At 51.4% G+C, this 19,883-nt stretch overlaps 1 protein-coding gene across 3 annotated transcripts in view; it reads right to left on the bottom strand.

Annotated features, from left to right (window-relative positions):
• Positions 1 to 17,263, bottom strand: part of GABBR1 (gamma-aminobutyric acid type B receptor subunit 1) — a 29,113-nt gene extending 11,850 nt beyond the window's left edge. Inside the window, exons 1-11 of one of the 3 annotated variants that reach the window (XM_070456867.1) lie at positions 17,139 to 17,263; positions 16,471 to 16,555; positions 15,618 to 15,821; positions 14,685 to 14,870; positions 13,304 to 13,324; positions 11,598 to 11,758; positions 8,090 to 8,224; positions 7,541 to 7,711; positions 6,380 to 6,481; positions 5,885 to 5,950; positions 5,254 to 5,445 (exon numbers count right to left, since the gene is read on the bottom strand). In XM_070456867.1, coding sequence (XP_070312968.1) covers positions 5,254 to 5,445; positions 5,885 to 5,950; positions 6,380 to 6,481; positions 7,541 to 7,711; positions 8,090 to 8,224; positions 11,598 to 11,758; positions 13,304 to 13,324; positions 14,685 to 14,870; positions 15,618 to 15,821; positions 16,471 to 16,555 — 1,323 coding nt within the window. In that variant the 5' untranslated portion in view covers positions 17,139 to 17,263. Of the gene's footprint in view, positions 1 to 5,253; positions 5,446 to 5,884; positions 5,951 to 6,379; positions 6,482 to 7,540; positions 7,712 to 8,089; positions 8,225 to 11,597; positions 11,759 to 13,303; positions 13,325 to 14,684; positions 14,871 to 15,617; positions 15,822 to 16,470; positions 16,556 to 16,971; positions 17,081 to 17,138 lie in introns of those variants that run through there. The other 2 variants (XM_020877395.2, XM_070456868.1) reach the window with 2 other exon arrangements.
• Between the last annotated feature and the right edge of the window lie 2,620 nt (positions 17,264 to 19,883).

Below are 19,883 nucleotides of genomic sequence, written 5' to 3'. Positions count from 1 at the left end.
AAAATCATGTCTGCCCTTCCTTACCTCCCAGAAACCATACCAGGAAAGGCTCAGTGTCCACCTCTTGGCAAGGCACAGCTAATACACAGGGGTACCACACAGCTCTGTTTAGACTTGGAATGTGTTGACATACATACATGGGCTTCCCTGGTGGCTCAGGTGGCAAAGAATCTGCCTGCAATGCAGGAGGCCAACATACACACATACTCTAATGAAGGGATGAATAGATGAATGAAGAATAAATATGAATCTCTGTTCCTGATGCCCTGCCTACTTTCCCTTCTATTCAGCTTTCTGGAGGCACAGGGGAATGGGAAATGCAAAGGATGTGCAATGTGGTGAGCTGCAAACAGCCCAGGATTGAAGACAAGCAGGCCTGCGCTCTGCTCCTCCTGAGGACAGGACCAGAGTCTCTTCTCCTCTTAATCCTCAGCATCCAGCACTGTGCCCCGCCCATTCTGGACAAACAAGTGTCTATAGATGAAGGGAATGAAATGAGGTTATCCATTTATCAACACTCACTCAGTGTACAACACCAAGAGTGAGCCCTCTGTAAACAATGGACATTGAGTGTTAATGATGTAGCAGCGTAGGTTCATCAGCTGTAAACACTCTGGTGGGGAATGCTGATAACGGGGCAAGCTACAAATGAGTGGGGCAGGAAGCATATAGGAAACCTTTGTGTCTTCCTCTCAATTTTCCTGTGAACTCAAAAACTGCTTCCAAAAAAACCATCTTTGGGACTTCCCTTGTGGCTCAGTGGTAAAGAATCCACCTGCCAATACTGGAGACATGGATTCAATCCCTGATCCAGGAAGAATCCACATGCCGAGGAGCAACTAAACCTGTGTGCCACAACTATTGAGCCTGTGCTCTAGAGCCTGGGAGCCGCATCTACTGAAGCCTGCATGCCTTACAGCCCGTGCTCCACAACAAGAGAAGCCACCACAATGAGAAGCCCACACATTACAACTAGAGAGTAGCCCCTGCTCACTACAACCAGACAGTAGCCCCTGCTCACTACAACTAGAGAAAGCCCACGCAGCAATGAAGACCCAGCACAGCCTAAATAAATCAATAAATAAAATTATTTTTCAAAAAACCATCTTTAAGAAAAATGTCCATTGGGTGGATAAATGGAAAGATGCCTTCTAATTCCAAATAATCCACCAAGCTGCTATTTAATCTCAAACAAGTTACTAGATTTCACTATGGAGTTATTCAGGCTTCTCTGGTGGCTCAGTCGGTAAAGAATTTGCCTGCAATGCAGGAGACCTGGGTTCGATCCCTGGGATGGGAAGATCCCCTCGAGGAGGGCATGGCAACTCACTCTAGTATTCTTGCCTGGAGAATCCCCATGGACAGAGGAGCCTGGCGGGCTACAGTCCATGGGGTCGAAAAGAGTTGGACACAACTGAGCAATGAAGCACAGCACATGGAGTTATTCAGCTTTAAAATGGGAGTGATATTAACTACCTTGAAAAGTTATTATAAGGATGAAATTACAACATTATAAAATGCTAAGTATAAAGTTACATTTTCTCTTTCAACCTCATCATTGTTACCAATATTCAAATCTGTAATTCCAGCTCAATATTTCAAGCCCTGAATTTCTGTCTCTTAGGTATTTGTAACTATATAATCAGTAATCTCAAAAATATCTAAGATTAAGCTCTATTTTTCTAACACTCCCCAGTATATAGGACTGAAACCTTAGGATCACCTTAGACTCTTTCAAATCACCAAGTCCTCTTAATACTTTTGTGCTGAAATGTTTCATTAATAATCACTTCTTATACAGAATAATGTTAATCATAATTATAGCTGACATCTACATTGTTCTTATTATTGTCCTCATATATATCAACTTATTTAATTCTCAGATAACTCAATGAGGTAAATACTATATAAGCTCATTTTAGAAAGTGACAAGGAACCTGAGACACAGAACCATTTGACCTGCTTGAAGGTATGTTGCTAGCACATGGCTGAGCTGGGATTCCAATCCATTCAAAGTCCATCCGCTTCCATCCACCCTGTAAACTGGAATGTCTCTCTCCCATAGCACCTGCTCAGCAGATAGCAACTAGCCTGAGCAACCTGTCAGCCTCCAAGCGCATCCAGCCTTCAGTTCAAAGTAAACCCTGCATCCAAAAATCACTCAGACAGGAAGGGAATCATCTGCTCTGCATGTCACTCTCCCCAGCCCGGATCCTCATACTCCCCTGGCTTCAGGTCACCACCACTAACACACTTGGATACGGGGAGCACCACTGCCCCAGGCACGACTAAAATTACCAAAAAGTCTCTCCCCTTTGGGTCAGCAAAGATGGCTATACATTTTCAAATGGAAATGTTATAAGGCGGCTTAAGAAAAACAACAACAAAAATTCCACAAAACCCATAGAAATTAGTGAATTATTAATGAATTACCCAAGTACCAATGTATGATCCTAAATTTTTAACAGCCCTGTTGGCAGTCTCTATATGTCAGAATAGATGTCCAATGGTGATCTAAAATGTATATCCAGAGGTAGATTTTTATTTTCTATTGTACCCAGGTCCTCTATCTATACCAACCAGAATTTACTGACAATCTTTTTTTTAATTTTCCAGACTTTTAAAAATTATTTATTAATTTTTATTTTTTGGCCTCTCCTGGCAGCATGTTGGATCTTATTTTCGTGACCAGGGATCGAACCCTCCCACCCTGCACTGGAAGCATGGAGTCTTAACTGCTGGAATGCCAGAAAATTTCCCATATCTTATCCCCAAGTATACTGCCTCATACCTGAGCTCTAGTACAGCTCCAGCCTGGAGCTATTTTTCTCCAAAACCACTCTAATCCACTCTCCCATATATGACTCCTAAAAACTATTTCTCTAAACCAGAATTTCTCATTCTCTGCACTATTGACATTTTGAGCAGGATAATCCTTTGTTGTGGGGATGATCCTTTGCATTGTAAGTTATTTAGAAGTATTCCTGGGGACTTCCCTGGTGGTCCAGCGGCTAAGACTCCACATTCCCAATACAGGGAGCTGGGGATCAATCCCTGGTCAGGAAACTAGATCCCACATGCCACAACTAAGAGTTCGAATGCCACAACTAAGACCCAACACAGCCAAACAAATATTTTGAAAAAGAAGTATTCCTAGCCAACTCATTAGATACCAGTTGTGACAACCAAAACTTCCCCTAAATATGCAACCTCTGATTGAAAACCACCACACTACCAGGCCTCAAACTGTGGTCCCCAGACCAGTAGCATCAACATCCCAGGGAACTTGTTGAAATGTATTAAGTTCCAGTCCCACTCCAGACCCACTGAATCAGAACTTCCAAGGGAAGAGCCCAGTCATGGTTCTGATAGAGGCTAAAGTTTGAGAACTGTTGATCTAAATGCAAGGCATTCCTTACAGAGTGAAGACAACTCCGCTTCTCTTCTAAATCTCCTAGGTTCTCAGTCATAGGACCATAGGCTCTTGGTCCTATCTGATCCATCTATAATCTCGTGTCTAGTTAATTATTAAGATGGCTTTTACACTCTGAAAAATCTTGGCCTCTTCATCTGGCATTTTAGGCTACCAAGCAGGCCTAGCAATACCTCTAATCCTCAAAGGTAGGCACAATCTTTCTCTAGAGACCAAAAGTCAGAAAAAGATCCTCCAACTCAAAAGCCCAGGGGCCTATATACCCCCATCCAAATCCCTGCTTCCTATCAGGGCAGAAGGGACAGAAGGCACTATTGGCAGGTCCTGGGCTCAGGGCACCAACCAGCTTTTCTGGCTTCAGTTACTACCTCCTCTACTTCCCCAAGGTCCCAGGACAACTCACCTCTCAGGTGCTCTACATGGAAACGACCTGGAAGAATTTTTCTATCATAATTTTTCAACCAAGATCCCTTGAAAATGTCACAGGACAGTAACCATGATTAAAGTACACATGGCAACTGACTCTTCCATCACAATCCACTGTCAGAATAAACTTCCTGAATCTTATCTCTCTCTCATTCAAGAACTGTCATCTGCTAAACAGTGTTAGCTGATATAAGGGGAAGCTTTTTAGTGAGACTTCAAGGTTTGCCATGGGAGGTGACAGAACAGATGGTTTGGAGTTAGATTCAACTAGAATTCAATTCCAGCTTCACCACTCAGCAGCTAGTGACCCGTGATAAATCAGTTAACCTCTCTGAGTCTCAATTTCTTGGTCTATAAGATAGAAATGAAAAATCTACATTAGAATATCACTATGAGCATCACTGAAATCATTTGCCTAAGCTCCTGGTTTACTATGTAAAAGTGATTATTACTACAGCAATTTAAAAATAAAATATTCTTGGGACTGCCATGGCAGTCCAGGGGTTAAGACTCCACACTTCTGATGCAAGAGGCATGGGTTCAATCCTTCATCCAGGAATTAAGATCCTACATGCCTTGCAGTGTGACAAAAAAATAAAAAATAAAAGATATTCATGTGATTTTACAGTCATTCATGCACTCCTAGCATGCTCTCCAAGGCAGGTATTCCAGATCTGGGTCTATATCTGTATAATAAGCAGACACACAGGTTTCCCTATCAAGCTCAGCCAAGATTCTCATACTCATTAGTGCAGTCCTGAACCAGAAAGGAGGCTCCCCGCCACACCACACCCTACCAACTTGTGCCCCTCACCTCTAGGCTGATTCCCACATCAACCAGTATGTCTTTTAGCCCAAGGTCCGTCACTAACCAGCTATCTGGGGCTAACTGATTTCAAAAATCCCTTCTGCATTTAAAATTCTAAAAGAGAATCATTTTTAAAAAAGCATCAGGAGCCAAGCTAATTGAGTACCAATCAAGAGTGAATACTAAGCAACTCTAAAGTGCTCTAAAGTCACCAAGAAAATAAAACGAATTTTTGCCCAGAAACAGCGCTCCTATAAAGGTGTGCTTGCAGATTCAGCATCTATATTGTCATTAACACCTCTCCCTCATTTGACTTCTTGCCAACTGCTCCTTGTTTCCATGGTAACAGCCCTGCAACTCATCAGGGGCCCACTGAACGTACCACTCTCTTAAGTCCCTCTTTCCTGCCCAAGGAAGTCACAGCAGAGGTGGAATCCATAGGAAACATGATGCACAAATTGAGGGTGAGCAGAGGCCCCTTGCCCTCCTAAACCTCCAAGCCCTATACCTGCTCCCCTCACCTAAGAGACCCCCTCAGGCCCTTCCTCCTGCCCAAGGGCCAGCTTCTAAGTCCTCACACACTCACCATGTTGGAAATGCTGCGAGTGTTGGCCGGGTTCAGCATGACTATCTCAGTGGTGATGTGGCCTTCCACCGCCTCAGTCATCTCATCCACTGTGCAGTTGATGGACGGGTCATAGATCTTGAACCAATTGTCAGCATACCACCCGATGAGGAACCAGACGTACTTCTTCCCAAAGAGCCGCTCCTTGTACACCTGAGTGCAGAGAAGGAGTGGGGCTGGGTCTTCGTTTCATTTCTTTGTCTTATCTCACATAACACTATTCAGCCTCTTCAGATTCAGAGAAAAACAGAGCATTGAAAAGAGTAATCTACAAGTCTGGGGGTAATAGGGAAGGTTCGACTACTTCTCCTTCTAGGTGTCTCCCAGCCTCTATTTCTGAGTGGCCTTTTCCAGCCAGACAGGAAAGATGAGATTCTTCCGTCTCCTCTGGAAACACAAAGTGATAGGAAAATGAGACCTGGAGAGTGTCATGTGTGTGAGGCCAAGACGTGGAGTCAGAGCCTACAGACAGGAATTTCATATTAATCCTATCCTCCAATCATTTGCTCAGAGAGGCAGAGAGGAGAGCCCAGGAGACACCCAAGGCAAAGAGCCCACCCAGCGCCCCTCCTTTCTCGGATTCCAACTCCACCTCACAAAAAACTTTCCGGGCTTCAGTCTCGTAGAAAAGTCCCACGATGATCCGGGCATCCTGGCGCTATGGAATGGAGAGAGAACAGAGCTCCTGAGGGATGCAGGAAGGGGCCAAGGCAAGCACTTTCACAGCTTTGACTTCCTGTCCCAAGGCGCTCTGTGTAGGGTTCTGCTCGATGAGTAGTGGATAAATGTCAACTACAGGATGAAGCTAACCTTCCCCAGGAGATGCTTCTGCCTCGAAGAATCAAAATTATGTGACTTGATGCAGGTGTTAGCTAATGCTACGATGGTAATCAAATTGCAATAGATTAATGTACCAAATCAACACACTGCACTTCTTAAATTTATACAGCATTGTGTGTCAATTATATTTCAACACCAAAAAAAAAAAAAAATCCAACCCGTCCCTGCCTGCCTCTTTTCCCACCCACCACTGTTCCCCCTAACCCAGACCCTTGCAGACTGGGCCCACCAGCCCCCACCATCCCACCTTAAGGTTTTTGACAGGCACAGCTGGATCTGAGAAGAAACTCTGACGGAAGGTAATCTCGATTCCAGCCTCCTTCACCCGTTCCTCCAGGTCGTCCAGAGTCTTGGGAGGGGATGAGGATCAAATAGAGAAAGCACAGGGTGCACATTGGAGTAAAGCCTGGAGGTGTCACCTGGGGACCACATACTCAGAACAAAGGAAGAGTGATTCTGAACCTCCCTCCAACAGCTCTTTCCCCAGTGGGGAGAGTTTGAAGGACAGCTTCTGGTGTCTTAGGACATGGCTTCCTCCGGGAAGGTGCTTGGTGAATCCCTCCTGAGGCTCTGCATCCAGTGAAGTCACCCCCATCACCCCACTCCTGCCTGACAGCAAAAAAATGGGGAAAGGAAAACAGAAGAACCAGGAAAAGACAAGGCAGGGTCTGGTCTAGGCAGGATGATGTCAACCTCAAGAGGCAAGTGGGCAGACAGACAAAAGGATCAGAGAATGTCCTGAGTCACTGAGAAGGTTGGGGGAGGATTAAAGAGTCACCAAACACGAAAGTGAATAGAGGACCCAAAGAATAGAATTAAAGAGAGGGAGCAGACTGTCTTCTTCGGGGTAAAGAGCCAGGTATTTCCTTTCTACCCCCCTCAAGTCTCCCCTTTCCCCCTCCACCTCTCCTTGCACGTCTGCACCTCTGCGTCAATTACCAACCATGTGCATGCATGTGTCTGTCTGCCTCTCTCTTCTCTCCCTCCCCCCTGGAGCTCTCTCTATTCCCTCTCTTCCCATCACACACGCCCACCACCTCCCCTGGAGTGCCTCTGGAATCTACTACCTCCCCAGGTTCTAGTTTCATATTCTCTCCCTTACCTTACTTCAATTTTAAAATGAACCCACTTTAATAGAACTGGGTTGCTTGGAGTCTGTCTGTCTGGGGGATAGAGCATCAAAGCAGGGGAAAATTAAAGATCCTAAAATCAAAAAGTTGGAGAGGGTCCTGAAAACTCAGCTGGTTCACTCCTCTGGTTACAGGAAGAACATGCACTTAACCCACTCAGAATGTGTCCTTTCTCGATAAAGAACCAAGGTCTTCACCCCTTGGCAAAAGGAATCCCATGTCGCATCCCTCTGGGCTGGGATTTGAGCCCAGGCCCCCATCACCCCATCCATCCTCACCGAGGTGAAGACCTCGGTGGTCTGCTGGATGGTGGCGATCTTCTTCCAGCCCCACTTCTCGAAGAGTTTCACCCGGGTGGGATTGTGGAGTGTGGCCGACGGGTGAGTTCGGAAGAACGTAGGAAAGCGTTGTCGGTTCGACAGGGCTGGTGAGCTGGAGCCGTAGGAAAGCTACGAGAGGAGGGACAGCCTTTTGTCCCAGTGTGTTCCTGGCAGCCTCACTAAGAGAGCTCCTTCCACCCTTCCCTGCCTCTGGGCTTCTCTCGCTCACTCTCGCCAAGCCTCCCTACTTCTGCCCAAGGAAAAGTGATTCTCAAAAGCCCCCTCCCTCAGGGTACCCTTTCACTCATCTGCCTTCCATTCCTTCTGATGGTAAGCAGGTCAGCTGCAGCCCTGTCAGACCACTGCTGCTAGCAGCCCAACTAGCTCAGATCTCCAAAGGACTCTGATCTTGGAAGTGTGGCCACTGTGGTCCTCAATACACCCTCCTCTTTCGTAAATGGCCCCAGAGGGGACAGCCCCACCTCTGGCCCTCAGGGCCCCGCATACCACAATGAGGTTCCACATCCTGGCAGCCTCAGCCACGAGCGTGGAGACAGAGCTGCAGCCAGGCATAAGGATGATCTTGATGGGGTCATTGTAGAGCAGCTCATACAGGTACTTGGTGGCTTGGCCCGGGTCACACTGCACGAGGGCGAGGATGGAGGGGTGATGGGAGGTTCCCCCAGGGCTCCGCCCCTCCCTCCAACTCCTACTCTCTTCTTTTTCCCAACAACCTAGTCACTTGCCTAGTTACCCATCCCCCTGCTGAATCTCTTTTCTCATTATCCCCATTTCTTCTCTTTCCTGAGTCTCCTTTCCCCTCATTCGTGAAACATCCTTCTCTGCCTCCCACCTGGCACCTTACCCACACCCTCTCCTGCACGCCCTCTGCCAGTGTGCATGCAAACACTGCCTTCCCTCCTCTCAGCACATCCTCAGACACCCCCTAGCCCACCTTCCTTCAACGACCCCTCCCTCCTCTTTTCCTTAGGTTTCTATGCTCCAAACACCTGTGAGTAGAAGAGTCTGCAGGAATATGAATAAATTTTTCCCCAAGTCCCCAGACAGCCTCTTGAAAGCCATATTAAGAAAAGTCCTCCCTCACCTCTGCAAACTCCCTCTCCCACCTGCTATTTTTTTTTCCTCCCTCTTCTCTTTTCAGGGCTAGAGACACACAAACAGGAGAGAACAGGGACAGACCCCCAGGGGTCCTGGCTCAGCGGATTCATGCCCTCCTGCTGGGCTCTGACATTTGGCGGTGTGTTGGGAAAAAAGACATTCAGGGACGGAAGGGGGTGGGGAGAAACAAGGATGAGGGAAGAGCTGGGGAGAATAAATAGAATGGGATGCTGGAGAAACCAGATGCTTTTAGGGGTGCCTGCAAGAGAGGGACAAAGCTGGGAAAGTAAACAATGCAGAGAGCTTGAGGGGCAGGGGCAGAGGGGAAGTGGGGGGAGGAACAGCCAGCCATGGAGCTCCCACTGCCTGTTCCCCTCCTGCTGAAATATGACATTTCAGAAGCTGCTGGAGCCCCAAAGGAAGGGGGGAAGAAATGGAAGCCAGTGGGGAGCCAGGGCAGAGGGGACAGACAGGAGGCACAGTGGACTGGGGAGGGTGATGGAGGGCAGGGCAAGTAGAAGGAAATAAAGAAGGCCCCCTAGGGCCTGCTCACTTCCCACTGAGGCCTGACATTTGGGACACTGTGGGAAGTTGGAGAAGGGGGAGTCGGGGGAGTCAGGCGAGGCTGGCCCATAGAACCAACTCCCTGCTGCCCACCCAGGCCTACCCCTGCTAAGGGCAGTGCTCAGTGCGTGCTCAACTGCATGTTTAGAAGGTTCTGCATCCCTGCCACTTGGGCATCTTTGTGTATCTTTACCATCCTCACATCCCAGCTTCCTGCATCTATCACTCCAGATCCTGCCCCCAGCTTCTCCCAAGGGTTCTCAGTAGTCCTCCCTTTCTTGTCTGAGGGGAGGTTATTAGGAACCATGAGAACATATAAGAACACATAAGATACAGGCAAACAGGGCAATATATAGGACCCTAATGTCTTTCCTTCTGTTTCCTCTTTCCTTCCCTACCTTCTCTTGCACTCCTTCCCCCTTCCAGACTCTATCCATCACTGCACACTCCCTTGGCCACATGATTCTCACCCTCTCCCCAACAGACCAGATCTGTCTTCCCCTCTCTCCTCTCCTCTCTCTCCCAAGGAGCAAGGATCCGGATTTGCGGACAGGAAACGACACATTCCAGTTTGTCTGGCTTTTCATCTCCCCCTCGCCGCCTCTGCTATTTTCTCCTCCATCTCCCTTCTCTCAGGCCCCCATCTGCTCCCCAACACCTCCAGGGAATCACCTGTCATGGTGGATAAGTTGGAGCTCACACCCAGGGCTCCCCTAGCTCCCCACGATCCCTTATCCCAAAGCCTGCACCCATCCCTCCCTGTCCCTCTCCCCAGATTCCCTTTCCCATAGCCAATTACCACTCTTCTAAATTGACTCCTCCATGGAACCCAATCTTCTTTCTCTTGCCTCTCCTACACTAACTAGTTCTTTTCCTGTGTCCTGCTACCCTTCCTATAGGCATCCTGGGGTTAGCCAAATAAGATTTTTATTGGTGAAAATGCAGACCCTTGGGACTCATCCCTGACCGAGGAGTTAGAATCTGGATTCATAACAAACTTCTCTGGTGAGGCTTAGGTACACTGAAGTTTGAGAACCACTGTCAAAGTGTCAGAAGAGATTCAAAGTTCCAGAAGAGTCCTTGTACCCTCTCCTCCTCAAACATCCCATCTTCAACTCCACCTCTGCCCCCTCCTCCCTCACACAGGTATTTCTAGGTACACTGCTGTTCCAAAGAACCACTATAAATGCCCAGTCCACCCCAGGTGTAAGATCACCAGGTGCTCACCCACCCCTGTGCTCTTTCACTCTCCCCCAAACCCTTAAGTCTTTGGGGCCTTCTGGGAGAGATGATAGATTTGAAATCCCAAATCGCCTTGCTTGCCTGGGCTACATCCTCCCCCATACTCCTAGTCATTCATGTGGAGGTTGGGGTGGGAAAGGAATCTTACAGCACTATCCCCTACTACCCCTGGACCTTTCCCCCTCTCCCTATTTCCCCTCTCCCTAACCCTACATTCCATTTCCCTTCTCACATCTTAAAAGGCCTCAATGCTCAGGGAAGGCAAACTCAAGAGCCAAGTTCCCCAAGACACCCCAGGGTCTCAGGCTGTCACCACTCCTCTTGCTGGCCCCCCTCCCCCACTGCCATTCTTTCCTGTTCTTTCTCTTCCCTGCATTCTGACTTCTTGCCATCCCCATGCTCTTGTGGGGGCTCCTGTGTGGACCTCTAATCCCATTCATTTTCCTAGCACCTCTGCCCATCTCTTGACCATTAGCCTTCCGGACTACAACAGACCACAAAACAATTCCACAATCCAGGAATCCACAACAGGGTTGCAGATGAAGGGATGAGAAAGAGTCAGGTGGGGACCCAAGCTTCCGTGCTGTTTGTTGTGAAAAATAAACTAGAGCACTCAAGTCCCTCAAAATTTTCCTGATTGGGTCCCTATTCCTTCCGCTCCAACCTGCTGCCAAGATTTACCTTGTTACCATGGTAAATGTAAACCCCTGATCCAGCTCCATTCCCTCCATCCCCCAACCCACCCCAGGGTTAGTTTACTCCCCGGAGGAACCAGATCGGCTTGTTCCCTAAAGCCATCACCAGTTTCTCCAGCTACCCCCGACCTAGGCACTTCCAGGGGTCTCGGAGAACAGAAGGGTCTGCCTTGCAGCGTGATTAATCACCTCGAACCCCTAGAGCCTCATCTTGAACCTCCAGCCCCTGCCACTCTCCCCAAGCTCCCACAGCCCCCGCCTATCTTCAGCTAGTCACACATGGGAGGGGTCTGCCTGGCAATCGCGGAAGCTACTCAGACTAAGGCACGTGCAGCAGGCCCCCTGCCCCCCCAGCCCCCACCACCCCACCTACCCACTCCCCTCTCCGGGGCTACCTTGCTGTCGTGGTGGATGAGCTTGAGCTCATAGTCCGGCAGGATGTCCCTGCGGCTATTCACGTCCTCCAGCGCCATCTCCACCGCGGGCTGGCAGGCCTGGCCCCCCGGCCAGCCCCCGCTCATGGGAAACAGCGCCCCGATGTACACAGCGCGCCGTTCTGAGGAGGGGTGCGGGGGGACCCGCGGGTGAGGCCGCGGGAGATGAGGGGAGTGGGAGGCCCTCACCGGAGTCACCCCCGCCACCCCCAGCACCACCAGGAGCAGCAGTGGCCACCCCACCCCGGGAGAGGGGGCCCCCGGACCCATGGCAGGGGGCGGGCAGGGGGAGGGGGTGGGAGCTGCTTGGGGAGGGGAACGAGCTCAGGGGGGACACTTTTCCTGGGGAGGGCTGCTGAGGGGCTGTCGGGGAGGCGCCTCCATCCCTGGTTTTGTGCAGAGGAGGGAGATAGGGTCTCGGGAAAGCAGGGAAGGTTGGCTTCCTACGGCCCCCACGGCTCTGGCTCCCGCCACCGCCGCCGCCACCGCGGACTCTCCTCGCGGACTGACTGACTGACCGACCGAGGGGAGGAGGAGGAGGGAGAGGCAGGGCTGGGAGGGGGCTCTGACGTCACGGGCGGCGCGCGGCGGCGGGGAGGGGGTGGGGGGCCGGGCTGGGGAGGCAGGGAGGGGGCGGGGACGGAGGCGAGAGCGGCTGAGGGAACCTCCGTCTGAGGGGATGAGAGGAGGGAGGGGAGGGCGGCCGCGACCCCCAGGGTGAAAGGGACGGACGGGAAGACGAGGGTCCCAACCTAAGGGAACGTTCGGGGAGGAGGAAAGAGGGGAAGGGGTGTGCCAGGAGGGCGGGGTGGGCGGAGGGAAACGCGGGAGGCTGAAGCTCTGAGGGGCGAGGGATGGAGAGGCTAGGACGAGAGAGGAACGCGAGAGAAAAGGGGCTGGCGCCTGAGCGTCTTCACGGGGGTGTGAATAGACGGAGTGAAGGGCTGAGGGGTGGGGGAGAGGGCGATGGGAACGGTTGTGGAGAGAAAGGGAGAGCTGGGCGGGTAAGAGGGAAGGCTGGGGTAAAGGACGTGGAGGTGGGGGGGGCGGGGTGCGGATGATGGGGACAGAGGAAGGCAACACGGAGCTGGTTGGACAGAGTCTGGACAGAGAAAGGGTGGTGGGAGAAGGACCTGAGATGAAAGAAAAGGGAACTGGCGTAGGGAAGGGAAGGACGTGGGGAGGCGCTGAAGGTAAGGGAGAGTGAGGCCCGGCGGTGGGTGAGATGGGTGGACGGGGCTGATGGAGTCAGCAGGTGACATCCTAGGAAGGGGGCAGGCAGGGAAGGGTTCCAGAGAAGGTCGGAAGGAACCCCATCGGGGTAGGCGAGCTGGACGCTCCGGGTCTCCCAGCACTCTGCCGCCCCCTGCTGGGGCTCTGCCATTTGGCAGAAGCGGAGTCTGGAGGAGGCGGAGCCGAGGGGGGTGCAGCCAGGCAGGGAGATGGGAGGGACCGCAGCCTCGCAGAAAACCGGGACTGGAGGCTGGAAACAGGTAGGGAAAGAAGGGGCCGGCCGCGTACTGGAGACTGGGGTGAGTGGGGGAAGGTGGGGGAGGAATGGGGAGGATGAGAACCCACAACCTAAGGGGCAGAATCCCTGGAGGTGGAGGGTGAAGAGTGAGGGGTAAGAGAATTGCAGTGCACGCGATGAGGGTTTCTGATCTCACCTGAGTGTGGCGTTCGATTCACTGGCAGCAGGAAAGACGGGGATCAGAGAAGAGTTACCAGTGGCGCCCAGCTTCCCAAGCCTGATCCCCAGCCCCCTCCCACACCTGTCCAAGCCGAAGAAGACCGGGAGGGGAGCAGAAGCCTGCGTTTCTGAGGGGAGGGTGCCTGGGAATAAGAGCAAGTGGAGCTGTGGGTCAGGATTTGTGGTTTTCTTCTTTTATTTTTCAAAGGACAACAGAATTTGAGACAGGAGTGCCAACAGCTAAGACAAGGGCAGATCCTGGTTTTGTGGAGCCTAAATATTATAAAATGTGGGGGTCTCTCTTTAAGAGAAAAAAAAATTACAAATGCGATTGACTTGAAGCTACTGCTGTTAAAATATCTTACTTTGGCAATTTTTACAAAACCCTGTAACCATGTGAACACATTATTAAACCCTCTACGTTTTTCTTTTCGAGCACAAGAGCCCTGCATAAGTAAGGAACCCTGGAGCTTAAATTTCATTAGCGTCATAGTTAACTCATCCCTGGATGGGACTCCCACTTCCCAGAATGGAGTGGTAAACCACAAACAGAGTAATTTAAGTGAGGAAAGACAGGTCCAAGCATCTCAAAAGGCAGAGGGTCTACAAGGGTAGAGGAAGCGTGAGGTATGCCTGCATCCCAGGAGAGAAGATTGCAGAGGGAGAATCTGGGAGCCCAGGAAAGTGGGAAGTTTGCAGAGCCAGATGGAGAAACAGGTGATGGACACAAGACAGATTCCCTTGGGGAATGATGGGGGTTGTCTGGGAAGTATAGAAAAAGACTGTCCTCTTCCTTCCCCATCCCTGGATTGTCCTTAATGTTCTGACAATTCTGCCCCCACTTTGAAGTCTTTCATTTTTACCCTGATAATTTTCCACCCTGGATATTCTTTTCAATCTTATTAATTTTTCTAAATATGACATATGGTTTATTGCTGAGTCTTTACAATAATTCAGGCATATAATGAATGGAGAGAGATCAAGTCTAGAAGAGGATCATGCATAGGAAATGTTAAGTTTAGAGAAAGGGACTGAGGCTGGGGGAAACTGCAGTATTTTAATCTTAAGAAGGGTGATGGAGGGTGAGATTCATAAAGGAAAGGAGAAAATGTGAGACCCAAGGGTTGAAAGCATGGGGAAGATATTAACAAGAGAAAGGTAAAGGAAGAAAGCCCTCAGTAGAAAGTGGAAATGGGGAACTTCAGGAGGAAGTCTGAGGCAAGTGGATGGAGGAAAGAGTGGAGCGTTCACCTCTGCCTCCCCAAAGCACCCTGTTTTCCCCACCATCCATTCCCACCCCACTCCCATCCTCTGACAAGCGTCCTCATCTGCTGCATGCAGGCAGCTGTTCCCCTCACCCTGGCAGTGGGGCTTGGGGGTGCTCCACTGGCCCTGACTACAGATGCTCCGGGAGCTGCCCACCAGATGAAAGTCGGGGTCACATCGGAAATCCACCCGGGCTCCATCCAGAGCTGGGAGGTCCCCACCCGTCAGGAAAACCTTCCCATTTTCCAGGGTCAAATAAGACTTGGAGCAGATTCGGACTGTGGAGACAGGAAAATAAAGAGAGAGGCAAGTTGGAGAAGGCTCCTTCCCCTTAGAGAGAGGGAGGGGGTTCAGCTTTGAGTTTGAGTCCACAGCATCTTACTCTGCAGGAAATCAGGTATTAAAAAGATAGCTTCTCTAGTTTCCAGTCCTCCCTTAACCCTGTAAGCATCTACATTCAGAAAAGAAACAGCATTTCCATCATAGGAACCCAAGATGGAGCTATAAGCACATAAAATGGGATCTCTTCAAAGTGGGCGATTGTCTGGCTTTGAGATGTGTAGATGTATGTAACTTTAGATGCACAATCAGATTTGCCTTATTATAGTTGGCTTATACTCCTGTTAAACTGGGTTTTAATTGGGGGGTGGCAGGGGGGTGGGGGGGCGGTGTACTGGTCTCTCCACTGGAGACAGGTATTCCAAAATGGGATGAAATCACTTTAGAATGTTTTTGCATAAACTGCCACTGGTCATCCTCAATAGACTAACTCACAAGATGAATACCCAAGTTATTTCCTCAAATGGTCAGTGGCCTAATGAAGGATGAAATGAAACCTGCAGGCTGCTAACTTTACTGCCTGCAACTGCACACAGCAAAGTCCCTCTTCCATAGTAGTCATTCCATAAATGTACTTGTGAATTTAGTTACACTGGATTTAAAGTGCTGACTTGCCAGCAATGATGCCAAGTTTGAGGCAGGAAGAATTGGCTGGAAAAGGGGAGGGGCTTTGAGAGGTTACTCACCACAGCGGCTGGGCGTGTCCATATCGGTCCAGGAGCCGTTGGCCAGGCACTTGCGCACCTTGGGCCCCACCACCTCGCGCTCCCCCCGGCACACATACTCAATCTCATAGTCCACGGGCAGGAAGTTGATAGCCTTCACCTGGTCCCGAGTCAGGCCCCTATACCTGATGCCCCCTTCCCAGGGCGGGTGTATGATCTGGCAACCTGAGGGGTGAGTCCATAGGGAGGGGGGAAAGGCAGAGTCAGCAGCCGGAGGCAGGGGAGCTAGGGCGGGGTCTAGGGGGCAGGTGGAGGACAGGTGCTGGGATGAGGTGCCGGAGGGTGGGAGAGGGGAGTAGAGAGCCTTGGGCTAAAGGGCACGGCGGAATGGGCCAGGGTTAAGGCTAATCGGGGAGCCCACAAGTGGAAAGGGAAGGATGCTGGTTGGGGTAATGGAGAAAAGTAAGAAATCAAGAAAGGGTATGGTATGCAAATGAGTTTGGTAAGAAAAGGCTAAAGGAGAATCTGGTTGAATGAGGATGAGAGGAGAAGGGTGTCTTCCAAGGCCACCTGGGCAGCAATGTGGGACCAAGGAAAAAGCGGAACTGAGGTAGCAATGTGGGCCCAGGAAAGAGGGGTGGGGGTGCAGGAAACAATGCGGGTCACAAAAGGTGGCCTAGTGTAGTAATAAGGGGCAGAGGAAGGGGGTGCTGGCTAATAATGAAGGGTGAGGGAAAGGAGGTCAGGAGTAGTAAAGTGGGGCTGAGCAGACGGGGTTGCCAGGCCCCGATGCCGTGTAGGGGAGAGTAGAGGGGATGCAAGGAAAGGGGGAGTGGGGTGGCGGGGTGCCCGAGGTCGCCGGAGAAGGGTGCACCTTCAGAGGTGGCGTTGGGGGTCTGCGCCCCGCCCGCGCCCGGGGGGCGGAGAAAGAGCGGCGCCAGCAGCAGCAACAGCAGCATCTGAGTGAGAGGCGGCCGTGAGGATCGGACCCGGGAGGTGGCCTGGCCTCCCTCCGGTCGCCTCGCGGGCTCCGACCCGGCTCAGCCCGGGGACCGGGAGAGCGCCCCGCGGAGGAGGCGGGGGCGGAGCCCGGCGCGGGGTGGGGGGAGAGGAGGAGAGAGAGCCTGTCCCCACCCTCCTCCTGCCTCCCTCGGCCCCCCCCACCCTCCCGGGACTCCACCTCTCACCACCTCCTCTCCCCGGGCCCCGGCGGCTCGCCCGAGCCCGGCTGCCCCGCGCTCCCCGATCGGCCGCCCCGCGGCTCCCGGTTCCCTTCCCCGCCGCTTCTCCTCTCCTCCGGCCCCCCGGCCCCCGGCTCGTTCCTTCCCCGCGCTCCCCTCTCCAAGCCCGGCCTCCCCAGGGCCCTGGCTCTTACCTCGGCGCGCCGGCCCGGCTCCCCGGCTCTCCCGGGCCTCAAGGCCCCAGGCCCGGCCGCTCCTCCCGGCTCCCCCCTCCTCCCTTGCTCCACCTTTCCCTCCTCCCGACCCTCCTCCCCGCGAATCCGCTCTCCAGCCCGGCCAGGGTCTCTCCCTCCGGTCTCACCTCCCCCAAACCCCACCCCCGTCTCTCCTTCCCTGGGGCGGCGGCGGCCGCGGGAGCGGGGAGCCGGGAGGGAAGGAGGCGGCGCCGGGGACCGGGAAAGCTCCCGGGCGGAGGGAAGAAGGAGGGTGCAGGAGGAGACAGGGCGGGGGGAAGAGGGGGAGACCGGGGAGAGGGCACCGCCCACAACCCAAACCCCGGGAGCCGCCCCGGATCCCAGCCCCGCCCTGGACCGCCCACCGCGCCGGGGGGCGGGCGGCGGGGGAGCGGGGCTCCGAGGTAAGGGAGAGGGGCGCCGGTGCACCCGCACACACGCGCGCGGGGACCCGCGGACCAGACCACTGGGAGCTGGGGAGGGGGCCCAAGCCAAAGGCCGAGGAGCTAGCGCTGAGACAGGGAGCCTGGGATGCAGGTGGAGAAAGACGGCTGCACAAAGAGAAGCAGCCCTGGTCGGGGTGAGACGGGAGAGGCTGAAGCCGAGGACCAGGAGGAGGACGAGACGGGTGGGAGGGAAAGGAGAAGCCAGGGTCAGACAGCGGAGGGGCGGGGAGGGGAGGGGGTGAAGGCCGGGAGCCACCTCAGCGCGACAGGAGTTCTTGGATGGAAAGACGGAGGTGGAACCCAGAGCGGCTCCGTGGGTCCAGCAGCGAGGCTACTCGCCTGCCTGGGGAGGGAACGCGGAGGGAGGACTGGAAGCAAAAGACGGGAGGGTAGCATCAAGGAGAGAAATTAAAGTGGAGGGGGTGGGGAGAGACAGAAAAAAGACCAGAGAATAAAGAACCTCCAAGTGGGCAGAAGCCAGCATTATCTCCGCTCCAGCAGGGCCTAGCAATCAATATTTCTTGACTAAGGAAGAACTGGGCGCTCTAGAGACAGCGGGGCAAGTGCAGGCCTTTTGACAGTTCCGGAGGCTCCAAGCTATTGTCTAGTGGAGGAAGAAATGTGCATGTGTGCAGGCACACGTGTGTGTATGGTTCATGGGGATAAGTTTGGGCTGCCCGGGGAGACAGAAGGCTCTTTTGTGGGGCGGGGGGAAGGGGGGGATTTCTTTCTGGCTTGCCCTGGGAAGGGGTGGGGAAAAGCTAAATACTATCAGACTGATTAAACTGAAATTCTCAACCTTCAACCCTTCAAACATCTTGTCATGAGTCCTTTACTGTGCTGAATTGAAACTCATAAAGGAAATAACCTACCTACACACAGAACTTAAAAAAAAAATGCTTCCCTGACTGTAGCATAAGAAAGGGGGAAAAAAGTAATTTGTAGTAAAAGAACATAAACAGTATTTTAACGTGTGAGTGTTGAAGTCATGACGAAGTAGGCAGATGCTAGCACTTATCCATAGAATCACAGGGCTGGAACTGCTACAAATGCCGGTTGATACAGGTGCTGAGTCGGTGACTCAACTACCTCCAGCGTGTTGCCATCAATGAAGTGACTTAACAAAATGTTGAACAACTCTTGGTAGCAAAGTCAATCTTCCCTGAATTCACACAGAACTGTAATTGCATTCCTAGAAAGTTCATTGTATATTAAAGCCACTTTTTTAACTGTATTAAATTCTAGGCTCAGATAATTAAACACACGTTATCACCTAAATGAAGGTCCTAGGGGATACTTGAGAATCTGGAGGAAGGACAGCTTTTCACTGTGCAGGCTATGCTTTGAAGGATGTCTTATTCCCCTGCTGTACCCATTAGGACCCTGGGTAGCCCCCTCCATCGCTTACAAAAAGAAAGCCCACAACTTTTCAAACTGTCCTTTAAGGAGTGGTTGAGATCCCCTGAGCTACAAAAAGGGCAGAAGAGAAGAAAAGAGAGGGGCAGGATTTCTAACCTCTCAAAATGATAGCGACCCCTCCTCTAAAGATGTGCTGTTTTTTCAGCAAGGCAGAATAAAAAATGTGGGTGTCAAGTTATTGAAAGCAGCCAAAAAAAAAAAAAAAATCATATGGATGAGAATTTTCCTAGACTGCTTTGAAAGAAGAGTTTCCTGACTCTGCCCTGTCTATGGACTAGGTCAGCTGTCTGGTCTCCATGCTCTTTCTTGGTCCTGGCAAGGTTGAGAGCCCATAGGACACCTCCCCTGCTCCCAGCAGGGCCTTCCTGTAGGGGAGTGTCTCAGTAGGAACTCTCCCAGGAGCCCACAAGGTCCTCATCTAGTCTTTCTTTTCTTTTTTGACAAATGCACAGCTTGTGGGATCATATTTCCCTGACCAGGGATCAAACCCAGGAACTAGACAATGAGAGCACCAGGGAATTCCCTAATATCTCACTCTGGAAACTTGTCTCTGTTTCCCTGAAGTCTTGAGTCCTTTGCTACACTGAACTGAGGAGGGCGGAAGGATGGAATCCCCCACCCCCCAGAAAAGAGGAGTTTAAGATTCCATGGAATTGAAAATTATCTTAGTGATATTTATCATCACACTGCTGATGCTAGCCCAGAAAGGAAATAACTTTAACTTAATGTCCAAATCACAGAATGTTGATTCAATAAATTAGAATGTTGTCCATTCAAAGGAATAGTTATAAAAACATGTTTAAGGGTGTTTAATGATATTTACATGGGAAAATAAGCAAATTTGGGGGGGGAAGCAGAATACAAAAATGTGTGCAATTGTGGTATACATGTGTTTAAAAGCTGGAAGAAAATACATCAACATATTAGCTATGATTACCTCTGGGGCCATAGATTATTAGATACTTTTTTTGGTCATATTGTTTCAATTTTTTTTCAAATGTTTTACAA

Source organism: Odocoileus virginianus, chromosome 27 (assembly GCF_023699985.2).
Source record: "Odocoileus virginianus isolate 20LAN1187 ecotype Illinois chromosome 27, Ovbor_1.2, whole genome shotgun sequence".
Lineage (NCBI taxonomy): Eukaryota > Metazoa > Chordata > Mammalia > Artiodactyla > Cervidae > Odocoileus > Odocoileus virginianus.
Note: the sequence above shows the minus strand (reverse complement) of the source record. Positions and strands in the feature narration are given on the sequence as shown.